Source organism: Hyperolius riggenbachi, chromosome 7 (genome assembly GCF_040937935.1).
Source record: "Hyperolius riggenbachi isolate aHypRig1 chromosome 7, aHypRig1.pri, whole genome shotgun sequence".
In the NCBI taxonomy this organism is placed as follows: domain Eukaryota; kingdom Metazoa; phylum Chordata; class Amphibia; order Anura; family Hyperoliidae; genus Hyperolius; species Hyperolius riggenbachi.
Window position 1 is genome coordinate 165,108,725 of NC_090652.1, and position 24,341 is coordinate 165,133,065.

At 41.6% G+C, this 24,341-nt stretch overlaps 1 protein-coding gene across 2 annotated transcripts in view; it reads right to left on the bottom strand.

Moving 5' to 3' along the window:
• LOC137525719 (equilibrative nucleoside transporter 4-like) overlaps positions 1–24,341 on the bottom strand; it is a 118,045-nt gene that overhangs the window by 22,320 nt on the left and 71,384 nt on the right. For both annotated transcript variants that reach the window (XM_068246896.1, XM_068246895.1), the window contains exons 7-9: positions 22,140–22,393; positions 17,831–17,954; positions 4,868–5,055 (exon numbers count right to left, since the gene is read on the bottom strand). In XM_068246896.1, the coding sequence (XP_068102997.1) occupies positions 4,868–5,055; positions 17,831–17,954; positions 22,140–22,393 (566 nt within the window). The remainder of the gene's footprint in view (positions 1–4,867; positions 5,056–17,830; positions 17,955–22,139; positions 22,394–24,341) is intronic.

A 24,341-nucleotide genomic window follows, 5' to 3' on the forward strand; every position in this document is an offset into this window, starting at 1 on the left:
ACATTTGGTTTCAAGACTACTCCTCACGGTTTAGGGCCCCTAAAATGCCAGGGCAGTATAGGAACCCCACAAATGACCCCATTCTAGAAAGAAGACACCCAAAGGTATTCCGTACGGAATATGGTGAGTTCATAGAAGATTTTATTTTTTGTCACAAGTTAGCGGAAAATGACACTTTGTGAAAAAAAACTATTAAAATCAATTTCCGCTAACTTGTGACAAAAAAATAAAAACTTCTATGAACTCACCATACTCCTAACGGAATACCTTGGGGTGTCTTCTTTCTAAAATGGGGTCATTAGTGGGGTTCCTATACTGCCCTGGCATTTTAGGGGCCCTAAACCGTGAGGAGTAGTCTTGAAACAAAAATGACCTGTGAAATCCTAAAGGTACTCATTGGACTTTGGGCCCCTTAGCGTACTTAGGGTGTAAAAAAGTGCCACACATGTGGTACCGCCGTACTCAGGAGAAGTAGTATAATGCGTTTTGGGGTGTATTTTTACACATACCCATGCTAAGTGGGAGAAATATCTCTGTAAATGACAATTGTTTGATTTTTTTACACACAATTGTCCATTTACATAGAAATTTCTCCCACCCAGCATGGGTATGTGTAAAAATACACCCCAAAACACATTGTACTACTTCTCCCGAGTATGGCGATACCACATGTGTGGCACTTTTTTGCACCCTAAGTGCGCTAAAGGGCCCAAAGTCCAATGAGTACCTTTAGGATTTCACAGGTCATTTTGAGAAATTTCGTTTCAAGACTACTCCTCACGGTTTAGGGCCCCTAAAATGCCAGGGCAGTATAGGAACCCCACAAATGACCCCATTTTAGAAAGAAGACACCCCAAGGTATTCCGTTAGGAGTATGGTGAGTTCATAGAAGATTTTATTTTTTGTCAAAAGTTAGCGGAAATTGATTTTAATTGTGTTTTTTCACAAAGTGTCATTTTCCGCTAACTTGTGACAAAAAATAAAATCTTCTATGAACTCGCCATACTACTAACGGAATACCTTGGGGTGTCTTCTTTCTAAAATGGGGTCATTTGTGGGGTTCCTATACTGCCCTGGCATTTTAGGGGCCCTAAACCGTGAGGAGTAGTCTTGAAACGAAATTTCTCAAAATGACCTGTGAAATCCTAAAGGTACTCATTGGACTTTGGGCCCTTTAGCGCAGTTAGGGTGCAAAAAAGTGCCACACATGTGGTATCGCCGTACTCAGGAGAAGTAGTATAATGTGTTTTGTGGTGTATTTTTACACATACCCATGCTGAGTGGGAGAAATATCTCTGTAAATGGACAATTGTGTGTAAAAAAAATTAACAAATTGTCATTTACAGAGATATTTCTCCCACCCAGCATGGGTATGTGTAAAAATACACCTCAAAACACATTATACTACTTCTCCTGAGTACGGCAATACCACATGTGTGGCACTTTTTTGCAGCCTAACTGCGCTAAGGGGTCCAAAGTCCAATGAGCACCTTTAGGCTTTACAGGGGTGCTTACAATTTAGCACCCCCCAAAATGTCAGGACAGTAAACACACCCCACAAATGATCCCATTTTGGAAAGTAGACCCTTCAAGGTATTCAGAGAGGGGCATGGTGAGTCCGTGGCAGATTTCATTTTTTTTTGTCGCAAGTTAGAAGAAATGGAAACTTTTTTTTTTTTTTTTTTCCTCACAAAGTGTCATTTTCCGCTTACTTGTGACAAAAAATAATATCTTCTATGAACTCACTATGCCTCTCAGTGAATACTTTGGGATGTCTTCTTTCCAAAATGGGGTCATTTGGGGGGTATTTATACTATCCTGGAATTCTAGCCCCTCATGAAACATGACAGGGGGTCAGAAAAGTCAGAGATGCTTGAAAATGGGAAAATTCACTTTTGGCACCATAGTTTGTAAACGCTATAACTTTTACCCAAACCAATAAATATACACTGAATGGGTTTTTTTTTATCAAAAACATGTTTGTCCACATTTTTCGCGCTGCATGTATACAGAAATTTTACTTTATTTGAAAAATGTCAGCACAGAAAGTTAAAAAAATCATTTTTTTGCCAAAATTCATGTCTTTTTTGATGAATATAATAAAAAGTAAAAATCGCAGGAGCAATCAAATAGCATCAAAAGAAAGCTTTATTAGTGACAAGAAAAGGAGCCAAAATTCATTTAGGTGGTAGGTTGTATGAGCGAGCAATAAACCGTGAAAGCTGCAGTGGTCTGAATGGAAAAAAAGTGGCCGGTCCTCAAGGGGTAGAAAGCCCTAGGTCCTCAAGTGGTTAAACTTGAATTCCCTGGCCTAGACATTGAGACATATAACACATATTGAAATCTCTTCTAGCTAACCTACTCTTTTAGACTCATCTTTCCTTTTCTATTTTCCTCTGCTCTTCTCTTTCACCCCTTCTCTCTTTTCTCTTCCTCTTTTCCCCTGCTCCCTTCAAGGGTCAGTGGTGGGCACATTGAGAGGATGGGAAGATCCTCCCTACCCTCTCACCTATAGCCCTTTTCAGGACTGCAGGCTCTAGGTGCCGCTTAACACTGAGCCAAATTATCTTACTGTTCTTGTTTATGTTTATAATCTTTTTTGTACAAGTTTGTATGTATGATTTAAAGGAATACTGTAGTGGGGTCAGGGGACATTAGCGGGAGCGAGGACACGGCAAAGCAGGCTCAGTGGTTTTTAGGCTTTAAAGTATGAAATTCCAGAAGTGAACCGGAGGCGGAGCCGGAGCATCGGTGAGTGGCTGCGCGGGCACAGGATGTCCGCGGGGGACCATTAGAAACCCCTGGTAAGTTCAACTCATTTTCCCCCAACCCCCTACAGTATTCCTTTAAGCTCCTTCAGTACAAGAGGCTAATTAGCTGCTGGATTTGGTCTTGTTAATTGACAATATTATTGCTAACCTGTAAGGGTTACATTATAATGTCCCTTTTTAAGTGCATACACTTGTACCATTGTATATGCTTGTTATTCTTAAAATGTATTATAAACACAATAATTGATCCTCTTGGAAGTACATAAGAAAACATAACTTTTAATTATAGTCTATTAACATTTTTCATAATGGATATTATAACAGATTGAGGCAGGATTCATCTATATTGTAGATCATGTCATTCTGCCATTCAGGCAGATTTTTAATTATCTAAATCACTGTATCCTTGACTAAATTGCTTTTAATCTTTTACATATAAAGTAGTAAATCCAACATGTTTCAACCCCTTAATTGGAGCCGACATCAGGGAAAAAGTGCTCAGTGCTAGGGTGCAAAGTGCATCAGAGAAACAAAGGCATTGTAATCACATCACATATGAAAAATAATAAATGAGAGCAATGTGCTCTCCTGCTCAGTCAGCAATGACTGTCCTAATATCTGTCCTATTGGCAGATCTGGTCATTTCTTTTAAAGGGTCTGAATATGTGTTACAAGTATACAATCAGCTCAGTGGCGTAACAATAGCCCCTGCTGCTGCAGCGGAACCTGATAGTTAACTTGCTCTCCAGCTGCAGGACAGGTCCTTATGCCTCTCTTTAGTGTAGTCGTTCACCATATAGGTTATCTCCTTGTTGCTTCCGTTGCCCGCCACATGACATGCACAGACAGAAACAGCAAGGAGATAGGATGCACGTTGTGGAGTTGCACTAAAGAAAGGAATGAGGACTTGTCTTGCCCTAGAAGCAGGTAAAGTATCGTGTTTAAATGGTGTTCCTGTATTTCAAAAGCTGAAATTCTGCATGAGTGAAGAATTTTATGTGATGGGCACAGACCAAATTCTCTGTTTGTTCCCCTGTTTTCCTACCTTCATGCTTAAGGTAATCTTTAATTTTCACAGTTGACCACCTGTGATCCACAAGAGATACTTTCAATTATGGTTCCAGGAAAAAATGGGTATTTTTTGCATTTACGCCTAGTTTTCCCCCATAAAATGATGATAAAATAAAAGTTTTGGTAAAAAAATTACCCAAGGAAAGCCTAGATTGTACTGAAAAACAACTAAATATATATCACCAAGATGGTAGAAGTAATTTAAAAGTAATGCTGTATCAAAGGGATATTTTAAAATTAATGCTGTATCAAAGGGATACAGCTAAAGTGTAAAAAATGGCAGGAACCTTAAAGGAGTCATCAGGGAAAATGTAATAAAATAAGTGCTACTTACCGGGGGCTTCCTCCAGCCCCAAGCTCCCAGCATGTCCCTCGCCGCAGCTCTCCCCACAGCTGTTCGGCCCAGCTCCGACCCGGTCCCCGGCGATGACATCAGGGCGACCTCCAGGTCAGCCTGTACTGCGCGAGCGGCGCTGTCAATCACCGCCACGTGGGCTGGAGCGGACTGCTCAGGCGCAGTAGTTCTGCGCCTGCGCACTCCGCTCCGGCTCACGTGGCGGCGATTGACAGCACCGCTCGCGCAGGCGCAGTACAGGCCGACATGGAGGTCTGCCTGATGTCATCGCCGGGGACCGGGTCGGAGCTGCGCCGAACGGCTGCGGGGAGAGCTGCGGCGAGGGACATGCTGGGAGCTTGGGGCTGGAGGAAGCCCCTAGTAAGTATAAGAAACTATACATTTTTTGTGAATGTTTTTACTGCACACTTAAAAGTAATTGCAATTAAATGCAATTATAAAAAGAAAATGTATTAAACAATAGCATTCCCACCTGCCAGTACTCTGCCGGATGTTATGGGCATCCTCGCAGTGCTGGGCTCCATTGCAGTTGCATTGTCTGGTACTGCTCTAGTTACTACAAGTTTACTATTAATTCACTGGTAGATTGTTAAGTCAACTGCACATTCAGAGTGAGAACCACCTAATACAATATCTGTTCATAAACACAGTTTACCTTATAGTAACTTACCTTGCCCACAAAGTCTGACAGGTTGAATACTGCCATAATGAGGATAGGAAGCCACTCTCCCATTGTGCAATCTCTGATCTCGGATTCCAAGCCAGGAAAAAGGCACAGTGTAATGAAGTATGTCACAGAGATAGACAACATATACGCCCAAATTACTTGTAACACCTGGTAACGATGGTACATCATATCTGCAAGACAAGTAGGAAAAAGCAGTTTTATCTCATTTAGAAAGCACCAAACCGTGAACCACACAAACTTTCCTCTGGCATTCAAGTAAATGTAAAGGAAGAAAAAGCCAAAGGATTGATAATACATTAAAAAAGGATAACATCCTGTTATATTTGATAACACTACTGCCAGTAATTCTCTACCACTTTTATGACTTTTTCTGTCAGAGTTATGGTTGATTTTAGTATTTAGTGTGAGCAAACTAAATTCAGAGTTAGTGATGAGCAAAACTGCTAAATTCTGGTTCGATAATAGAGTTTTGAGAAACTTTGCATTTCATTTTCCTGAAATCAAAGCACTGAAAAGTCTACGGAGTGGGCTTAAATATTACTGTTGCAAGGGGCATCAAAAGGGGTTTTAAGACCCCTTTGACATTGCACAAAAGTCCTTCAATACGGTTAATTTGAAAGACCCATATGCTGGTGTTTAGGGTCAATTTAAGGACAGTTACCTAAGAAAATAAAAAGTTTAGGGGTTTTAAAAGTAACTCTAATGGGGTTCCTGAAACTGTAAAATGACAAGGGCAACTGAAAAGTTGTGTAGGAATCATTTTTTTGACAATAAAAGTTTGTTAGTCACATAGAAAAGGAGTGTACAAGCATGGAACAAACTGATGTACAATTCAATAATTGGAGACAAGATGCATGAATATAAATAGCTGAATCAACACAGAGCATAATAAAATAGAAAACAAGTAGCAATAACTACAGGAATCGGAGGAGAAGACTTCCACAGGATATAGACCGGCCTAACATAGGCCGCTGAACCAGCACATGTTGACCGAGAGCCAACTTAAAAACTCAAAAATAGAGAGCCAAAAGGGAAAGGAATGAAGAGGAAAAGGAAAGGTAGAAATAGAAAACAATGAAGAGGAAAAGGAAAAGTAGAAATAGAATAAAGAAGAAAAGAGTGTAAGAGAAAAGGGAAAAGAAGGAGGGTGGGGGGGCATCTGACAGTACCACAGGGAATGAACATACAGCCACAAGACTGCTAAGAGGTTCAATCTGCTAGCTCAGGGGCATGTATCTTAATCCACTCATCCCAGATTCTGTTAAATTTGGTTGGACAGTTTCTATTTACATATGTAATCTTACAGGGGCGTAACTAGACATCACTTGGCCCCCCTGCAAAACTTTGGATGGGGCCCCCCCACGCGAAACTTTGGATTGGGCCCCCCACCCCCCTCGCTTTCTGCACAGGAAAACTGAGGACCAATGTGTTTTCCCCATGCAGATAAAAACACTTAGACTTAAAGGAAATGTCAGGCAATCTATGTTACCCCCAGATCTACTTACCCGGGGCTTCCCCCAGCCCCTTGCAGCCAACAAGTCCCTCGTTGCAGCTCTGTTCCCAGTACATACAGTACATGTACACACAGCCGTATTATTTTACTAAAGGTGGGTACACACGTCAGATAAAAGTCTTTGGAAAATGAAAGATCACAGACCAATTTTACCCCCTTCCATGTAGTATAAGAGCCATACTCTACCCAGTCTATTCTATGGAGCTGAGCTCCTCATCAGATAAAAATCTTTGCAAGATGCTGCACACAAAGATGCTGTACACATGCAACAGATCTGTTCCTGCAAAAGATCTGTTCCTGCAAAATGCATTCATAGTCTATGATATCTGCAGATCCTCATACACACCTTGTTTAATGGACAATTATCTGCAGATCAGATCCACCAGGAAGGATCTTCAGATCGGCAGATAATTGTCTGATCTGCAGATGAATGTCCGTTAAACAAGGTGTGTATGAGATCTGCAGATATCATAGACTATCAATGCATTTTGCAGGAACGGATCTTTTGCAGATACTGATCTGTTGCATGTGTACAGCATCTTTGTGTGCAGCATCTTGCAAAGATGTCTGTCTGATGGAGAGTTCAGCTACATAGAATAGACTGTGTAGAGTATGGCTCTTATACTACATGGAAGGGGGTACAATTGGTCTGTGATCTTTCATTTTCCAAAGACTTTTATCTGATGTGTGCGACCTTTAACCACTTGAGGACCCACCCTTTACCCCCCCTTAAGGACCAGCGCTGTTTGTTTGGATCTGTGCTGGGTGGGCTCTGCAGCCCCCAGCACAGATCCGCGGCCACACAGAGCGATCAGATCGCCCCCCTTTTTTCCCCACTAGGGGGATGATGTGCAGGGGGGGTCTGATCGCTCCTACCTGCAGGCATGTTGCGGGGGGGGGCACCTCAAAGCCCCCCTCCGCGGCGACATTCTCCCCCCTCCCTCTCCTACCTGCTCCCCCGGGAGATCTGGGCTGCACAGGACGCTATCCGTCCTGTGCAGCCAGTGACGGGACGTCCCCTGTCACATGGCGGCGATCCCCGGCCGCTGATTGGCCGGGGATCGCCGATCTGCCTTACGGCGCTGCTGCGCAGCAGCGCCGTACAATGTAAACAAAGCGGATTATTTCCGCTTGTGTTTACATTTAGCCTGCGAGCCGCCATCGGCGGCCCGCAGGCTATTCACGGAGCCCCCCGCCGTGAATTGACAGGAAGCAGCCGCTCGCACGAGCGGCTGCTTCCTGATTAATCAGCCTGCAGCTGGCGACGCAGTACTGCGTCGCTGGTCCTGCAGCTGCCACTTTGCCGACGCACGGTATAAGCGTGCGGTCGGCAAGTGGTTAATGAGAGCACATGCTATATGGAGGAACAACAATGACATGCTTAACATAACATATAGTATTCACTGAAACTTTGGCAAAACATCCAGAATGTCACTGATTGATTCACTCTTATTACGGGATCTTTTAACTCAGTACGAGACAAGCTCTCAATGAAGCAGCAACAGTAAGACATCAATCTCCACTCTGCTGTGTTGTAAAAGTAATTAGAGGCCATAAGGTCAAGCCTGTGTGATAAGATCTAGGAATCCTTTCAGAGTGAACAAGGGAAAGTCTAAAGGGTTTTTTCAAAATGTGACTTATTCTTTGTTAGGTTGTACATGCAGTCATCAGATCTTTGCAGCAGTGAGAGACAGATGTTTTTTACGAACCCATAGGGAGCAGGGACAGTGTATAAATTCAAGAGTGTTTATGAGTCCTTATCAGTGTTTTGGACACATGCAGTCAATATAGCAATGGTGTGAGAGCAGAATAGGTTTTTTTCTCTCGTTCCCTTAGCTGTCAGTCTCTCAAACGTTTCCCCCCACAGGCCCCCTGTGGCTTCTGGGCCCCCCTGCGGAGGCATCCCTTGCAGGGTCTATTGTTACGCCCCTGTAATCTTATACAATTTACAAGAGGAAGCTTGAGATTAGTTCCAGTGGCAGGAAATTACTTTGATCAGTATTTTTTGACATCCATGGAGATGCTCCAGTCCAGTCAAGCCAAACAACACGACTCTGGGAGTTAGTGGGCCTGGGAAATCCGAAACCAATTGAATACATTCACCAAGCTTACGCCAAAACGTAGATAAGGCAGGGCTTGTCCAGAACATGTGACCAAAAGTACCTGGGGCAGAGCCACATCTAGTGCAATCAGGAGGTAACACAGGATTTACCTTACGGAGGAGTAATGGGGTGTAATATGGGGTGCACTACACAATACATCCATAGACATATGACTATGGTAGAGACTAGATTGTGAGTCCCTCTGAGGGATGGTTTAGTGACAATATATACTCTGTACAGTGCTGCGTAATATGTTGGCTCTATATAAATACTTCAATAAATAAATATACCCGATGCAGGATTTTGAGGGAAATCTATCTGTCTTTTACAGACAGATTGTCTCAAGATCTTCTGCATCTAAATCAGGGACTTCAGCGCACTACCTGGCTATACATCTGTCTATTCTCCTGCCCCTATCCCAGAGTAGGCAGTTATACCTAGCAGATAAAGGTTTATCAACTTTTTCCAGAACATAGAGCGCTTCCAGATCACTCGAGCCAATGGACACAGGATCACTGGGAAAAACTGAGCCTGCATCGCATGTCTCAACTGCAAAAAATGAAAGAACATCCTGTTGTTCAAATTGTATGCAGCCTTAAGTTTATTAAATTGTAGCAGAGTGCCCTGAGGGGCAATATGTTGCAGGTGCTTAATGCCATAACTTGACCATAGCGAAGGATCAAGAATGGTCAGGAAATGCTCCATGTGTGGATTGCCCCAAAGGGGTGTGTAGGGCGAAAACATAACTGTTTCTTTAGTCAGTTTAGTAGTGCAGTCCCATGCTTTCAAAGTAGGAGCATCTGAGACCCCAGAACGGCAAGTACGTAAGGGCCTCATATGAGCCAAGTATTGCTGCCTCCAGAGTGACAGCAGGGGATTGTCCGTCCAAACCACCACCTTACTGCAACACCGATAGCCACCAGGAAATATAAGAAAAAGCTGGGCAGAGCCAACCCCCCCCCGATCCAGGGAGTTTGTTTGCCCAAATAAAGGATGTGACCATTTTGACTATTAGGCCAAAGTATCTTTTAGGGATCCAACAAGAAGAATTACGGAAAATATAGTTAAGCTTGGGCAGGATTATCATCTTAATTAAATTGGATCTACCTATGAGAGACAGAGGGAGAGAATTCCATGCCTTGCATTTAGATTCTAATTGACGGAGGATAGGTAACAAATTTAGTTGGATAAACTGGGATAGATCTAGAGTAACATCAATTCCAAGATACCTCACCTGTCCGATCCACTGCACTGGTACATCAGGGGGGCCAAGCTATGGCTGGAATTTAATGGCAGGACCAAAGATTTGTCCCAATTGATTTTAAGATCTGAGACTGAGCCAAAGTCCTCAATTAGGTGTAGACTTGCCCTCAAGGATGTGGATGTATTATTCACAAATAGCAAAGTATCATCGACATAAAGAGCTAGCTTATCCTCCAGCTGACCCACCTGGAGACTGGCTATATCTTTTGACAACTAGACCCGGATGGCCATAGGCTCAAGTGCCACAACAAAAAGTAATGGTGATAGGGGACACCCCTGCCTGGTGCCTCGGGACAGAGGGAAAGGTGGGGAGACATCATATTAGATCTAACCTTTGCAACCAGTGAGCCATAAAGAAGCTGGACTATTTGTATGAAATGGGGGACAAACTGAAAGCACCTTATGACCTCCCACAGATAGTCCCATTCAACCGAATTGAATGCTTTTTCAGCATCCAGGGATACAATTGCCCAATCTTGGGGTTCCTGGTGGGGTTCAGCGGCTCGCAGGCTATTCACGGAGACCCGCTCCGAGATCTAACAGGAAACGGCCGCTCGCGCGAGCGGCCTTCTTAATTAATTAGGGAGGCACCTGGCGACGCAGATCTGCGTCGCTGGTCCTCCAGCTACCACTTTGCCGCCGCACGGTATGAGTGTGTGGTCGGCAAGTGGTTAAAAAGGCGTCTGATGTTAATATCCGTGCATGAAACCACTTTGGTTTGAATGTATAATGTCACCAATCACCCTGACCAAGCAATTATCCAAAACCTTAGCAAAAGTCTTGGCGTCAGCATTGATCAAGGAAATCGGCCGATATGACGCGCAAGATACGGGAGTCTTCCAAGGCTTCAATATAAGTACACTTACTGCCTCCACCCAAGACGCAGGGACCTGTTGGGATTCACAAGCCTTGGTGAGGACCTCTGTCAAACAAGGGACCAGGAGGGAGTTATTGTGGACATAAAACTCTATTGGAAGGCCATCCGGGCCTTACCTGATTGCAAGTCCGACATTGCATCTAAGACTTCCTCAGAGGAAATAGTGGCATCTAACTGTTGCCTCTGAGAATCTGAGAACTGCAGGAAAGGAATATCAGTTAAGTAAGACTGAATTTCAGCCACTGACAGCTGCAACCTAGAGGTATAAAAGAGACTCATAAAAGATGGCAAAATGTCGGTTTATATGCTTAGGATCTGTGTGGACAACCCCCACTGCATCTAAAATTCTAGAGATAGCTGTGACGCTGTTTTTCTCTTTAGCCAACCAAGCCAAAAGTTTCCCTGCCTTCTCACCTTGCTCAAAAATCCTTTGGGTTTGATGAAGAAGGGACATCCTTGTGGCCCTGACTCTGCACACACGGAGCCTCCTCAAGCTCTGCTGCCAATTATCATAATCCAGGTCAGATTTAGAAGAAAGATACTGGTATTCCAGAGTCGCTAATGAAAGCTCAGCAGAACTCTCCCTCTTAGAGGCAGCTATAGCGGAGGTATATGAACCCCGAGCCACCACCTTATGGGCATCCCAGACCCTACATAATGTAGCAGTGCCACTGTTCCAATCCCAGTACTCCTTTAAGTCAGTGTCAACCTTTTCACTAACACCTGAGTTCTCGATCCAGAACTGGGAAACTCGTTTAATCACAGCTCCCTTCTGCCTGCCGAAATCCAAAGTCACCAAGAGTGGATAATAATCAGAGACTCCCCGTGGAAGGATCTAGAACTCACGGACCAAAGGAAGCACATCTTGGTTGCCAAAAGCCAGACCAATACGGGACAAAGGGCGGTGAGAAGCAAAGTGGCAAGCGTATTGACGCAAATTGGGATTCTTCCACCACCATATATCTGTAAGAAGGAGAGTCTCCGAGTCCGACCATGCCCCAATTTCCCCATCTCTACTTTGGGGGCTAAGCACCCCAATTTACCCATCTCTACTTTGGGGGTTAAGCCTGTCAATGTCTGGGTTGGGGGACATGTCACAATTTCCACAAATCAATAGTTTGGCTGGATAGTGCAGAGAAACTTTACTCATGACCACGTCCATCAGAGAGATGTAACCAGGTGGAAGGATATAAACACCCACTATAATATATTTGATCCTATTTGCGGTCTGTAGTTTTTAATTTTTTTTTATTGTGATTTTCCTTAATAAGCATTAATTATTGTATCTGGGGCTGGATTTATTGGCATTTTGTTGTGTCATGGACGCTTTTGTTGTGTAATATTGGTATGTTCGCCCATAGACATGGATCTTGGTTTGAATATTGTATTGCCCTTTTTTTTTTGTTTTACTTTCTCTTTCTTTCTTCTTTCACACCCCTCCCCTCTTCATGCACCTGTAAAGCGTGGTCTGGTTTATACATTTATATCCAAGTATATCTGTATTTTACAAGAGATGCATCTCACTGGGCAGAGGGTACTGGCACTGCAAAGGCGTTGGGTAGCTCATTCATACCATTCTACTTATTTCTCATATTCCCGTGGTGTCAGTGTCCTGGTCCATAGAGCGCTCCCTTATCAGTCATTGGACCTCTATCTAGATCAATTGGGGAGATTTATTGTGTTGGCTTGTCTTATACATGGGTATAGGTTGACACAGCTGAGAGATCAAATTATACTTATGATTAGTCACAGATGAGGGGGAATTAGACAGGCTAAACTCTCTAAATACATACAGAGTGCATTACTCTATGTTTTCTTTCTATCCTGTGCAAAAGCTCAGGTCCACTTTAAAGGATAGGATATGGTGGCATTCTGTCTAATTAAATCTGAATTGCAAAATGTTAAGTGCACCAAATGGTTGACTGATAAAATAAGTATATACTTTCTCCTAATGCTCTATGGACTATTAGCATCGATATTATAGCAAATCATATGAGCAAAAGTTTATTTGGTATATGCAGGAGCGTTAATAGGGTGGATTGCCCCCTCCCCACCCCCGTCTGCAAAAATGTATTCCTTGGCAATGCTGTGTTGTTTGGCTTCATTAACACTCAATGTTTTCTAAAAAAAAAAAGAGTACGGGCTCTTTCACACTTTTTGCTGGCGTTTTGCAGGAGTGATTTTTTCCACAATTTCACATGGAAAAATCACTGAACACTGCGGCGATTTTGCCACGATCGCATTTAGCACTTCTATAGCACTGAAACGCGATTGCTGGGAAATTGCCAGAAAATAGTGCAGGCGACGCGTTTGCATTTTGCGTTTTTGGGTGATTTGCATTATTTTGGGCGATTTGCGGCGATTAACGCAAATCGCCCAAGTAAGAACGGGCCCATAGGGTTTCATTACACTAGTGCCAAGAAGCTGTCAGCAGCTGAATGGATAGCAGTATCCCTTAAATACTTCTTCAGAGCAGAGAAGAGGGACGGACCACTTGAAACGTCAGCGTTCCAGAACAAGCTAGAGTGATGTCACTCCAAGTAGCCAGGACTGTTCAGCCTATCATTGCTGCGCTTCTGGATATCAGGCTGCCTAACGCTGAATACGGCTGCAGATCTGTGAGTCTCTCCCCACTGTGTGTTCCGGGTGGCTCGAGCGGTGGCTAGAGAATCATCTCTTCTTGTACGGCATTAACCACCTCATCACATGTATGGAGCGGGTAATGTACGCAGGGCTGCACGTGAAGTAGCATAGATCGTTATTTGTGATGATTCATGATGGTATAAGTGTGCAATTTTTTCTATCTATACATCCTATTCTGAACACAAGGGGCTTGATTCACAAAAGAGTGCTAACTGTTAGCACGGCCGTTTTCGCGCGAATTTTCGCATCGCGCGCGCTCGCGAATTTTCACGCGAAACGATAACAGATTAGGCTGTAAGGCCTTCTACATGCTCTATATGGATACATTTTGCTTTTTGTGCTTGCAAGCATATTTTAACATTTTTTAATTGTGAATTAGGTGGAGTAAAACTTCTTTGCTGGACCCCTGTTTGAACCATTTTTTTCAGACAACCCATTACAATGAGAGTATTGGTGAGGGTAATGCATGTGTGTGGTACCATTACTATGTGCATATGCATTGTACTGATGTTTCTGTGTATGGTTTAAATAGGCAGGTGCCCAATTAGGTTTTGTGGAGAAGATACTTCATGCTATTTTATGAAATAAAGAGTGTAATCAATTTTAGTAGCGCTGTGGATTTTTACTATATAATTTAACTCATGTTTTATGTCAGTCCTGTATACTGTTGGATCTGCTGAGGAAACATGGTTAACATGGTTAATAATAAGTTCAAGATGGTGTTCTTTAAGGCCACAATGGAGTCCCTTATTCTTCTTATTTGGAGATTCAAACATCTAGTTCTGTTCTTCTAATTTTCCAACAAGGATAATCTGTCTTCATGGAGTTAAATGTGTAGTCTTTCCTCATCCATTGTTTGGGCTTGTTGACACAGTAACCTATGTCAGATGTCGTTGTGCTGGTAACTGTCTGCAGCTGACAATGCTTCTTTGAAGAGGTGCTGGAAATTACAGAATATTTCAGTATAAACAAACTTGGTCCTGTGAGTCTCTGGTGAGTTACCAGGCATGTCATCAAACATATCCATGGGAAGGAGTGTGCAGAGAGTATACACGTTCCCATTAATTCATCTCCCTGCTAACGGGCAGCAACGGTAGCGCGCACGGGGCACTGGCGGGAGCAAGCGGAGGCCGCCCGCCTCTAAAGACAAATATTCATGGCCCTGGGACTTCAAGTGAAGTTTTCACAGGCCGTGATTATACTGCACCTGGTGCAGTAAGTGGTTAAGCACCACTCATGCACACAATTTCTAAACTTCTGTTATGGAACGTCTCATCTTTGCTGACAGCATTATACACAGTTGAGGTTTAGGGAAGATATTGAGAGACTTGGGCAGAGAAGATTCACTGCACTAAAAAGCTGATTGTCAGTAACTTTTCAAACAGGTGTCTCATGTAGTCATTATTTCAGAGTACTAGTGGGCTTCTGGATCTCAGCACCTGACAAATTGGGCTGCAATACATCATGGACTATTATGCCAGCAAATATGCCTCTGTTGGTTATTTGTAAAAACTTTCCTTTAATTAATACAAAATATGGTGTCATTCGACATAATGGTTCCTGAGTTGAAGCTCATTGTTATTACCGTACTTTTCGGACTATAAGACGTACTTTTTCTCCCTCAAAAGTGGGGGTAAATAATGTGTGCATCTTATAGTCCGAATGTACGATATTCAGGTCAGTGTAAAGGTGGCCACACACGATACAATAAAATGATCCGATTTTACGGCAATTCGATAAAAACGATCGGATCTCCTGAAAAAATCGAAAGCTTTCTTTTCATTCGACTGAAAAATCCAATCGGATTTCCCGTTTTCTTTGATTTTTATTGATCCGGAATGCCAGATATTTTTCTTCAATCTTTCTAAAGATTGTATGGTGTGTGTGTTAGATTGTCAATTTATTAATATACAAACCCTAACAATTTTGTCAGAGTTTCCAATCATTTTTATCATAATTGGGGAAAAATTGAGCGCAGGTGTGTGGTACATTGGTCATATTTTTGAAATGTTACAATCAGTCAGAAAAATTGATAGTAATTCTTAAATTGAACAGATATTCAAAAAATTGTATGGTGGGTGGCCACCTTAAAGAGACTGTAACAAATTTTTCAGCCTTAGTTCTTCTATTCTATAAGTTCCTATGCCTGTTCTAATGTGCTCTGGCTTACTGCAGCCTTTCCTAATTGCACTGTCTCTGTAATAAATCTTATCTCCTTTCCTCTGTCGTGTCTGTCGGGCTAAGGCTTGAATGTGTGGAATGTGCAGGGCTGCTTGTGATTGGATAGAAGCGATACACACCCTCTGCAGGCCCTCTGCACACTCTGTATGACTCACACACTCTGTTTATGTGAGCCTATCACAAGCTGGTTAGTTTGTTTGTAAACACTGCCTAAAACTGTTAATTACAAGCCAGGATTGCAGCAGAGAGTGGCAGAAACAGCACAGAGGGGCACAGGAGAAAATAAGGAATAGAATGGTATGCTTTTTAGTGTAAGAATATTAGAGTACAGATTCTCTTTAAGTCTTCCCCCATTTAATCTAATGATTGCTGCTGAAACTGCAAGTGCAGTGGAAGCCCTTACCATTCCAGTCAGCCCACGCCTCCTCTGTCAGGAATCCTCTCTGAGCTTCTATCGTCACTCCCTCTGCATGAGTGCCAGTGTGGTGTCTGAAAAGGCTACTTCGTCTGATTTAGCTACCAGTAGCTAAATCATACAGCATAGTGAGTTAGGAAAAGCTACCATGTCTGAATTGGCTACCATGGCAAAAAAAAAAGTCTTGTGTATAAGTTGTATAATATATTGTTTGACCTTGAGTGATAGTTTACAGATTTTATTTATTTAATGGTAATTATTTATTTAATGGTTTTCCTTTAACATGTTAATACCATGTTTGCTTTTTATCTCTTGGTTTTTAGTGACCTGTTTTTTAACCTAATTTTTGGAGTAGAAAAATCTGGCATGCATGTTTTGCATTTGGATTGTGTTACCTTAGTTATTAAGGCACTTTTCAGGCATAGTAGAGAATCCGTCATATTTGACATGTTAACTCTCGATGGATTGTGCTACCTGTGTTTTTAAGGCGCTTTGTGGCCAAAGGAGCAAAATCCGACAGTCATATATTTGCATCTTAACTCTCTGTGGATTGTGATATGACAGGACACCTGGTCACAAGAGCAGAGAGCATGAGGAGTTCCAGCGTGTAGGAGTAAACACTCAGCCATGCTTGCTTCTGAACTTGTCTGATCTCTGGCGTCCTCAAGCAAAGAACCCCACATTTGCCGGCATCAGACAGGAGACATGACTGTAGTGCATGACTCACCAGATCCTCAGGTGTGAGAGAGGCCACAGGCCAGGTCATGGCGTGAGGGGACTGGAGGAATTCCAGTGTGTAAGAGTGAACAAGCTCCTGAACTAGATGTCTGATCTCTGGCGTCCTCGTGCAGAGATCCCTGTTTGAAGTTAACAGGTGAAGTGACAGGATTGTAGTGCAGGAAGTCTTAAATAGCTAACCATCCCTTTTCTGAGCAGTCAGCAGTGAATAAAGTGTGTTTAAAACACTTTCTGTCATGCTGTCATTCTTCAGGGACCACTCTGTTTAATAGATGCTATCTGTTCTTTTTTGAATAGATAAGGGTCTTTACATTAACTGGTAGTAAAATGGTACATTTGCAGGCTGTAAATTAGAGGTCACCTCTCTTTGGCTGTGACTTTGATGAACAGAGGCGCCAGCAGAATAAAAACAATAATTAAAACTTTTAAAATATGCTGGGGAGGCAGTGGTGGACCTACCTCTGAAAGCAGACTAGACTACTTGTCTGACATAAATAAACACTTTATTAGTACCCCAATAGATGCAACGCGTTTCGCAGGACCAAGCCCGCCTCACCAGGCAATAAAACAGGGGACAAAACAGTAGCTCTCAGGTAGCACGTATAGCGCCTCTGGCTGTGTGAATCAGCAGATGTCTTTGGCTGTGGGTGAAATGGAATAGAGAAGGAATACTAGCTCTGGTCATCACAGGGTTAATGTTTTCCTGTCACTACTCCCCATGAAGCTGACTGTTACATGCAAGTAGACAGAGAAAGGGCCAAAAGGTACAACAAGCAAGGTGTGACTATTATTTACAGTTTGCCTATGTGAACTTCAGTTTAGCTTGGTACAATGTCAACAATAATAATGTTAACATTAGTATGGCACTTTTCTCCTGTCATGATCCAAAAGGTACACGTAGAAACACAGGGGGACACAAGAGGTAAAAGGGGAACACAAGAGATACAAGGAGACACAAAAGGGACATAACAGTGTACAAGGGGGACATCATTGGGGGAAGAAGATCCGCAAGAAGCCCCTGCACCATGGACGCACCAGGTTTAGTATATTTTTTTTCCTGGATTTTGTCCTCTAAATCTAGGTGTGTCTATGGTCCAGAGCATATTAGTCCAAAAAACACAGTATATATATTTTAAATGGAAAATGGTTATTTTTTTTATATACATTAATTTATGATTCTAGTCCAGAAATAGAACATAATGGAGTTGCTTACCTTTGAACCTAGGCCAGCTGCTTTTGACTTTGGCCACTGGAACATCAAATCTGACGTAAGTTCCTCTAGCAGTTACATCTGACTGCAACTCTATGCTGTTCTCATTTGTTGTCCCTCTACTTATCTAAAAAGAAGTGTAACATGTCATTACAATTATATCACACTGTAACATTCTATTTTTGTAAAATTAACATATGTATAGGAAAGCTTTCTTCGGCAAAGTGCATAGGTTAATACAAAGTCATACAGTATTTCTGTTTATGTACTTTGTAAACTTTCTGAAAAAGTGCACACCATTTTTTTTTTATATTTTCCAGTTGTAACTAAACCAAATATCAATATAATAGCAATAAAAAACACTATAGCTTCCTGTAAGTTAAAACTTTACTGTTTATACATGTCTTTTATAGGCAAATATATTTGTATGCAAAAAAATTGAAAACACGAAAAATTGTTGAATTCCTGCATATACTGTATGACTGGTAAACTGTGTCAGAGCATCCTGATGAGTGAGAACCAATGGCGAAACATGTAGGGTGGTCATAATGCTGCTAATTTAAAAACAGTTATGAAAATTCACACATGTGAGGAGGAGGTGAGCCAAGCTGTGGGACTTTATGAATGGTAATCAGGCACAGGCCTACATGCAAGAGAGAGCCCGTAGTCTTTTAATCCTGAGGATGTGTAAGTGCTATATATGTTTTTTTTAAGGATTTTAAATTATATGCTAATACTATCTTCATTGAGCTGTATGGCTGCTAAGGAAGTATCAGGAACTTTGTTTTGAAGCCAACACACAAAATTCCACAGTATCATATACTAATCGCTTAAAACAACAACAATGCTAGGCAAAAAATATGTAGCTCTAGGATAAGGACACTTGAAAAGTAGAGAATGGCCCCGTATTCCATTTTCACTTTTTCTCCTAGGTTTTCTCCTAGGCTATATTTTCACAACTTATGAAAAAATGCATTTACGCCACCAGCAAGCAAAAAGATAATTGACAGTACCTTTCCACCTACTTTTTGGTACTTTTTCAATTGTAAAACTCTGAAAAGTTATTTTAAAAAGAAGATGAAAATTATCTCCTAGGAAATAATACACCTTGCCAATAAAATGCCTTTTAAACATCCAGCAAGTAAGAAAATCATTTTGATAGCACTTTTTTTTTACTACTTGTAATACTTTTTTTTTTAATTGCAAAATTCTAAAAATGTATTTTAAAGAGAAGTTGAAAAATTATCATGTAGGAGAAAACTTAGGAGAAAAAGTGAATTGCATATGGGTCCAGGGACCATATGCAATTCATTTTTTCTCCTGCCCTTTCTCCTTTTCTGGTTCCAGCTGGGGGGGGGGGAGGGGGGGGGCGTTGTTGCAGCTCTCCGCTTGGAAATAGGCGGAAATAGCCGATCTCAGTCAGGTAGAGCGGACCCGAACGCGATTGGGTATTTCCGCCTATTTCAGAGCCGAATGCCGCTACTGCGCCTGCGGTGGAGTCGGGAAGGTAAATATTTACATTCCCACCATTTGGGGAGCTCGATCGCTGCCACCGTGGGATGGAGGAGGATGGGAGAAGCCTCGATAGGATCCAGAGGCTTCCCCCTACTGAGGTAAGTACCCCTCAGGGAAACTTTTTATGTTATAGATTCTCTTTAAAAGAACACTATCAAACCAAGTGTTCTAAAATGACAATGTACAAATAATGTCTAAGTAGCTGTGTAAACATTTTCCTACTTTTCATGGTAAATATCAGAGGCAAAAGCTTTAATTCATTGTGTGATGTATTTAGCTCTATTGGGACAAATCAATTGCAGAAGGGGTGTCTGCTTCAATGCACAGTCAGTGTTGCATGTCAGTCAGTATGTTTCTCTGAAAGCAAAAAACGTATTAAAAGCTGTGGTGTCACAGACAATTACAAATGTTTATAACAAGTTACATTTCCTCTGCTCTCATCAGACATTTCAGTCAGAGACACAGAACACAGCAGTTGCAGCTGTTGGGAGCTTTCTCTCTCACACACACAGTTTCACACAGGGTTAACAAATGAAGTGTGAGAAGAATTCCCCCTCCCCATATGGTTCATTCTGTCAGTTTTGGCATCAGTAAAGTATGAAAGTATATTGATAACAGTAAACAAAGAGGTTGTCAGTGAAATGTATACACCAGTACTTAGCAGCACTTCCCAAAAATGTCCTATCTCAATTGAAAAAAATATGTTAATATCTGGAAGTTTTTTTTTAAGGGACATTGTTTAAACATAGGATAATATCAGTGTTCATGAATGTGTCATTCGATTTAAAACACATGTATTAAATATTGAACATGTAGTACTTTTTGAAAAAAACTGATCTAGTTCTAGGTTTAGTAAAGACCACCTGGGTGTTGCATCACACTACTGGGTGAACTACTATGAATAGATACGCTGAAAGATGGTTGTTTTTTAATCTAAAATTTTGCCTCTCAATAAAAATAAAAACACTGTAAATGTATGCATAAACCTTATCCAAACTGTGAACCTGGAAGAAGGGAATCAATGGATTGCTGCTTAACTTTCTAAATGACTTGCCATCACTAATGAACAATGAATTCCCAGCTGTCTCGTGAAATGCATAAAAATGGAGCATCTGTATGTGACCTACAACTCAAAAAAAAGCTGGGTCATATAATGTTTCAAAACAATAGGTAAAATGTCTCAATTTGCATTTACCAAACTAGTAGGGACAGAAATTGTTTTTTCTTAAAAATTAGATTGGATCCAGTATTTGCTAAAAGAACAGACGCGCCAGCAGGATAAAATGCAATCTAAATGAAAAGCGCATAAGATGGGGGCAAGGGTGGTCTTACCTCCCCAGGAGAAGACAACTATTGTATATAGTCAACAAGAGAAAAACTTTTAGTCTAAAGAATTAAAAAGTGTTTCTCTTGTTGGCTATATACAATAGTTGTGTCTTCTCTTGGGGAAGTAAGAGCCCACCCTTGCCCCCCATCTTATGCTACTTTTAACTTAGATTGCATTTTATCCTGCTGGCACCTTTGTTCTTTTACAAAATACTGTTATCCACCTGGTGGATGGATGTGGTCCCTTTCTTTCTTTTTATTCCTACGGAGAGCGACTTCTTAACCTGAGTGGGGACAGGTCTAAATTCCCCGCAGGCACATACAGTGCTTGCCTACCTTGTCAACCTACACTTGTGAGTATATATCTATACTGATACTACTACACTCATCATCATCATCAGTAATCCACTATTGGGGGCTCTCGGTTGTGTTTTCTCTTTGTTTTCGCTTTCTTTTACAGTATTTGCTAAGGTTTAGATCACATACATTTTTCCACTAGTGACCTCAATTTGATCAGTACAGGTATTACAGTGAAAATGCTAAGCACATTTGTTGAATAAAACTGTTTTATTAAAATTTCAGAAGCCCTACATAGAAGATTATAAAATGGGTATATGAAACTTCTTATAATGCACCTCTCAGCTTTTCTTTTGCAAGCCACAATTTGTAATTTGTATTTTAAGTGTTCCAGCCAAGATCTGAATATTAGTAGTACAGTAATGTGCATGCTGAGCACACACAATGCATACAACAAATATGGGCTGGATTCATACCTTTGGGAAACTTTCAAGTGCTCACAACTATCCTGAAAATAAAGTTTTTCCCATAAATACTTAAAGGGACTCCGAGCAGTGCAAAAACTATAGAAAGATGCATATCATTTTAAAGCTCTCTTTCTCCTCTTTCCAATGATATATAAACCACCACCCTACCTCATTTAGTTTTCGCTATTTTCGCGATTGAAATTGCCGCGGCCGCGATTTCGATCGCGAAAATAGAGAAAACTAAAAGGTGTAGGGAAACGATTTAGGTGTCATCAGAAAGAGGAGAAAGAGAGCTTTAAAATGATATCCATCAAGCCATAGTTATATTGTATTACACAGGACGACACTTTCCCCAGTGTCAGCAGCTCCATTCTGCTGAATGCAGCTGCTGACTTTGACAAAAAGTCGCCCTGTGTAATACAATATAACTATGGCTTGATGGATATCATTTTAAAGCTCTCTTTCTCCTCTTTCTGACGACACCTAAATCGTTGACCTACGCCTTTTAGTTTTCTCTATTTTCGCGATCGAAATCGCGGCCGCTGCAATTTCAATCGCGAAAATAGCGAAAACTAAAAGGCGTAGGGTGGCGGTTTATATATCATTGGAAAGAGGAGAAAGAGAGCTTTAAAATGATGTGCATCTTTCCATAGTTTCTGCACTGCTCGGAGTCCCTTTAATTAGTGCTTATAATAAACATCACTTACATCTTCTGAAGAAGCATTCTGATGCACCTGGTAATGAAAACTTGGTTCTGCTGTGATCTTCACAAAGTTTTTTGCTAAGCTTTTATTTGTATAGTACTGGACAAAACGAGTTCTTCTCACTAGCATGTGTAAAATGAAGCATATAAGCTCCAGTGAGATGGAAATTAAGAAAAAGATAATGGTGCTCTCTTTCTCATCCGGCAACAGAAGCTTTGTGAATATTCGGCTGAGTGAGATAATAACTCCTGCAGTACCTGTAATGGGAAATCAAAAATCTGTTAACTGTTTTCAGTAGAAATGATATAAATGAGTTAATTTGCCGTGTTAAGAACACAAACTTAATTTTGTGTTTCAGGTATTCTGAAATGACTTTGGGCTGTTTCCCCTAGAGCCCAACCATCCCACAACCAGCACTGGCTACAGTGAAACTCTGGGTATGGGTACTAAAAGTACACTGGAGGTAGAAAGCCAGATACCTCTGTGCTAAGGTTTCTGATGGTCCCTGATGCTTTTTATTTTAATTTGTCACTAGATGTGAAGATCCCCACACATGTTTACCAGGATCGCTCAGGCACCGCGGGGAGGTAAATGGAGCAGCATTGATTGACAGAATTGCTAACTATTAAACTTTCCAGTGATTGGACAGCCATCATAGGACTGGTACGCTTGCTGTATACTCACAATTCTTTGTATGAACGATTGGAAATGATCGTTTGGGACCACTAAAGGAAAAAAATCTCCTAACCAATCCGATTCCGATTAATGAAGTTAATCTGATTAGACTGGTTAGAAGATTCTTGTCCATTAGTGGTCTCAAACGATATTTCTGATCATTCATACAAAGAATCATTCGTAAATGATCGTTTGGCAAATTGTTTGGTTAGTGGCCACCATTAATGTCCATCAAAGGGATCTACTGTCTAATGTAACTGCTATACAAGAAACAGTCACTGATCTGTGTCTAACTGCCTGATTGACAAAAGAGCTATTTATAATGTCTAATTTGCTGATAACAGAATGATAAAATAGGCATCATTTTAATAGCTTGTTCATAGGTGAGGAAAGATCTGGAGGTGTGGTCAATAATGTGTTTCAATTGGAAAATACCCCCAGTAGTTCAAGCTTTCACAATGGGATACATTAAGCTGTTGGGTATATTAGGGATGAAGAGTATATTAATACTAAGGGATATTTTTGCCACAATTCTAAATCTAGAGTTGCAGTAATTTCAGATGTGTTTTGAAAACGGAATAGTCTTGAGTAAGGGGGGAACAGTAGAAGGGTTCTGGGTTGTCCATAGAAAGGTGCAAGGGTGGATCAGAGCCAGCCACTGTTTTTCCATTTTCATCCATTTAGAACATTTATTTATTGTATTTATAAAGTGCCAACATATTAGGCAGCACTGGACATTAGTTAAGGTTACAGACAATATTTAGGGGTGACATACAGCAATAAGACAATACAGGAATACATGCAAACCAGATCACACAGCACGGTATGAGTACAAGGTAATGATTGGTCAGTCACTGGATGGGAACATGGAGGCAAGTCAAAGTTCACTCAAGAGATTACTCAGCTCCATATGGTGGGTGTACAGTAATGGAGGTGCATGAACAGGTAGGAGACATAATAAGGAGGACCCTTCCTGAAGGCTTACAATCTAGAGGGAGAGGGAGAGACACGAAAGGTAGGGGACCAGAGTTCAGCTGTGGGTTTAGAACTCCAGAGAGAGGGGGGTGTAGGACAGAGTAAAAAGGTGAGTTTTGAGGACCTTCTTGAAGATGTTAAAGGAGGGGGAATCCCTAATGGGGGAGGTAGGGAGTTCCATAGTGTTGGAGCAGCTCTTGAGAAGTCCTGGAGGTGTGCATGGGATTGGGCGATGCGGGGGGCAGTCAGGCGAAGTTCATTGGAGGAGTGGAGTGAGCGGCTAGGTGTGTACCTCGGAGTAAGATCGGAAATGTAGGTTGGGCAGGTTTTGTGGACAGATTTGTAGGCCAGACACATTATCTTGAATCTGATTCAGGACTGGATAGGAAGGCAGTGGAGGGATTCACAGAGGGGAGCTGCCATGATGGAGAGATGAGAGAAGTGGATAATTCTGGCTGCCGCATTCATTACGGACTGCAGCGGGGCATACATGTAGAATAGTACATACATATAGAATATACATGTAAATGAGTCCAGGGCACACCATGTGTAAGC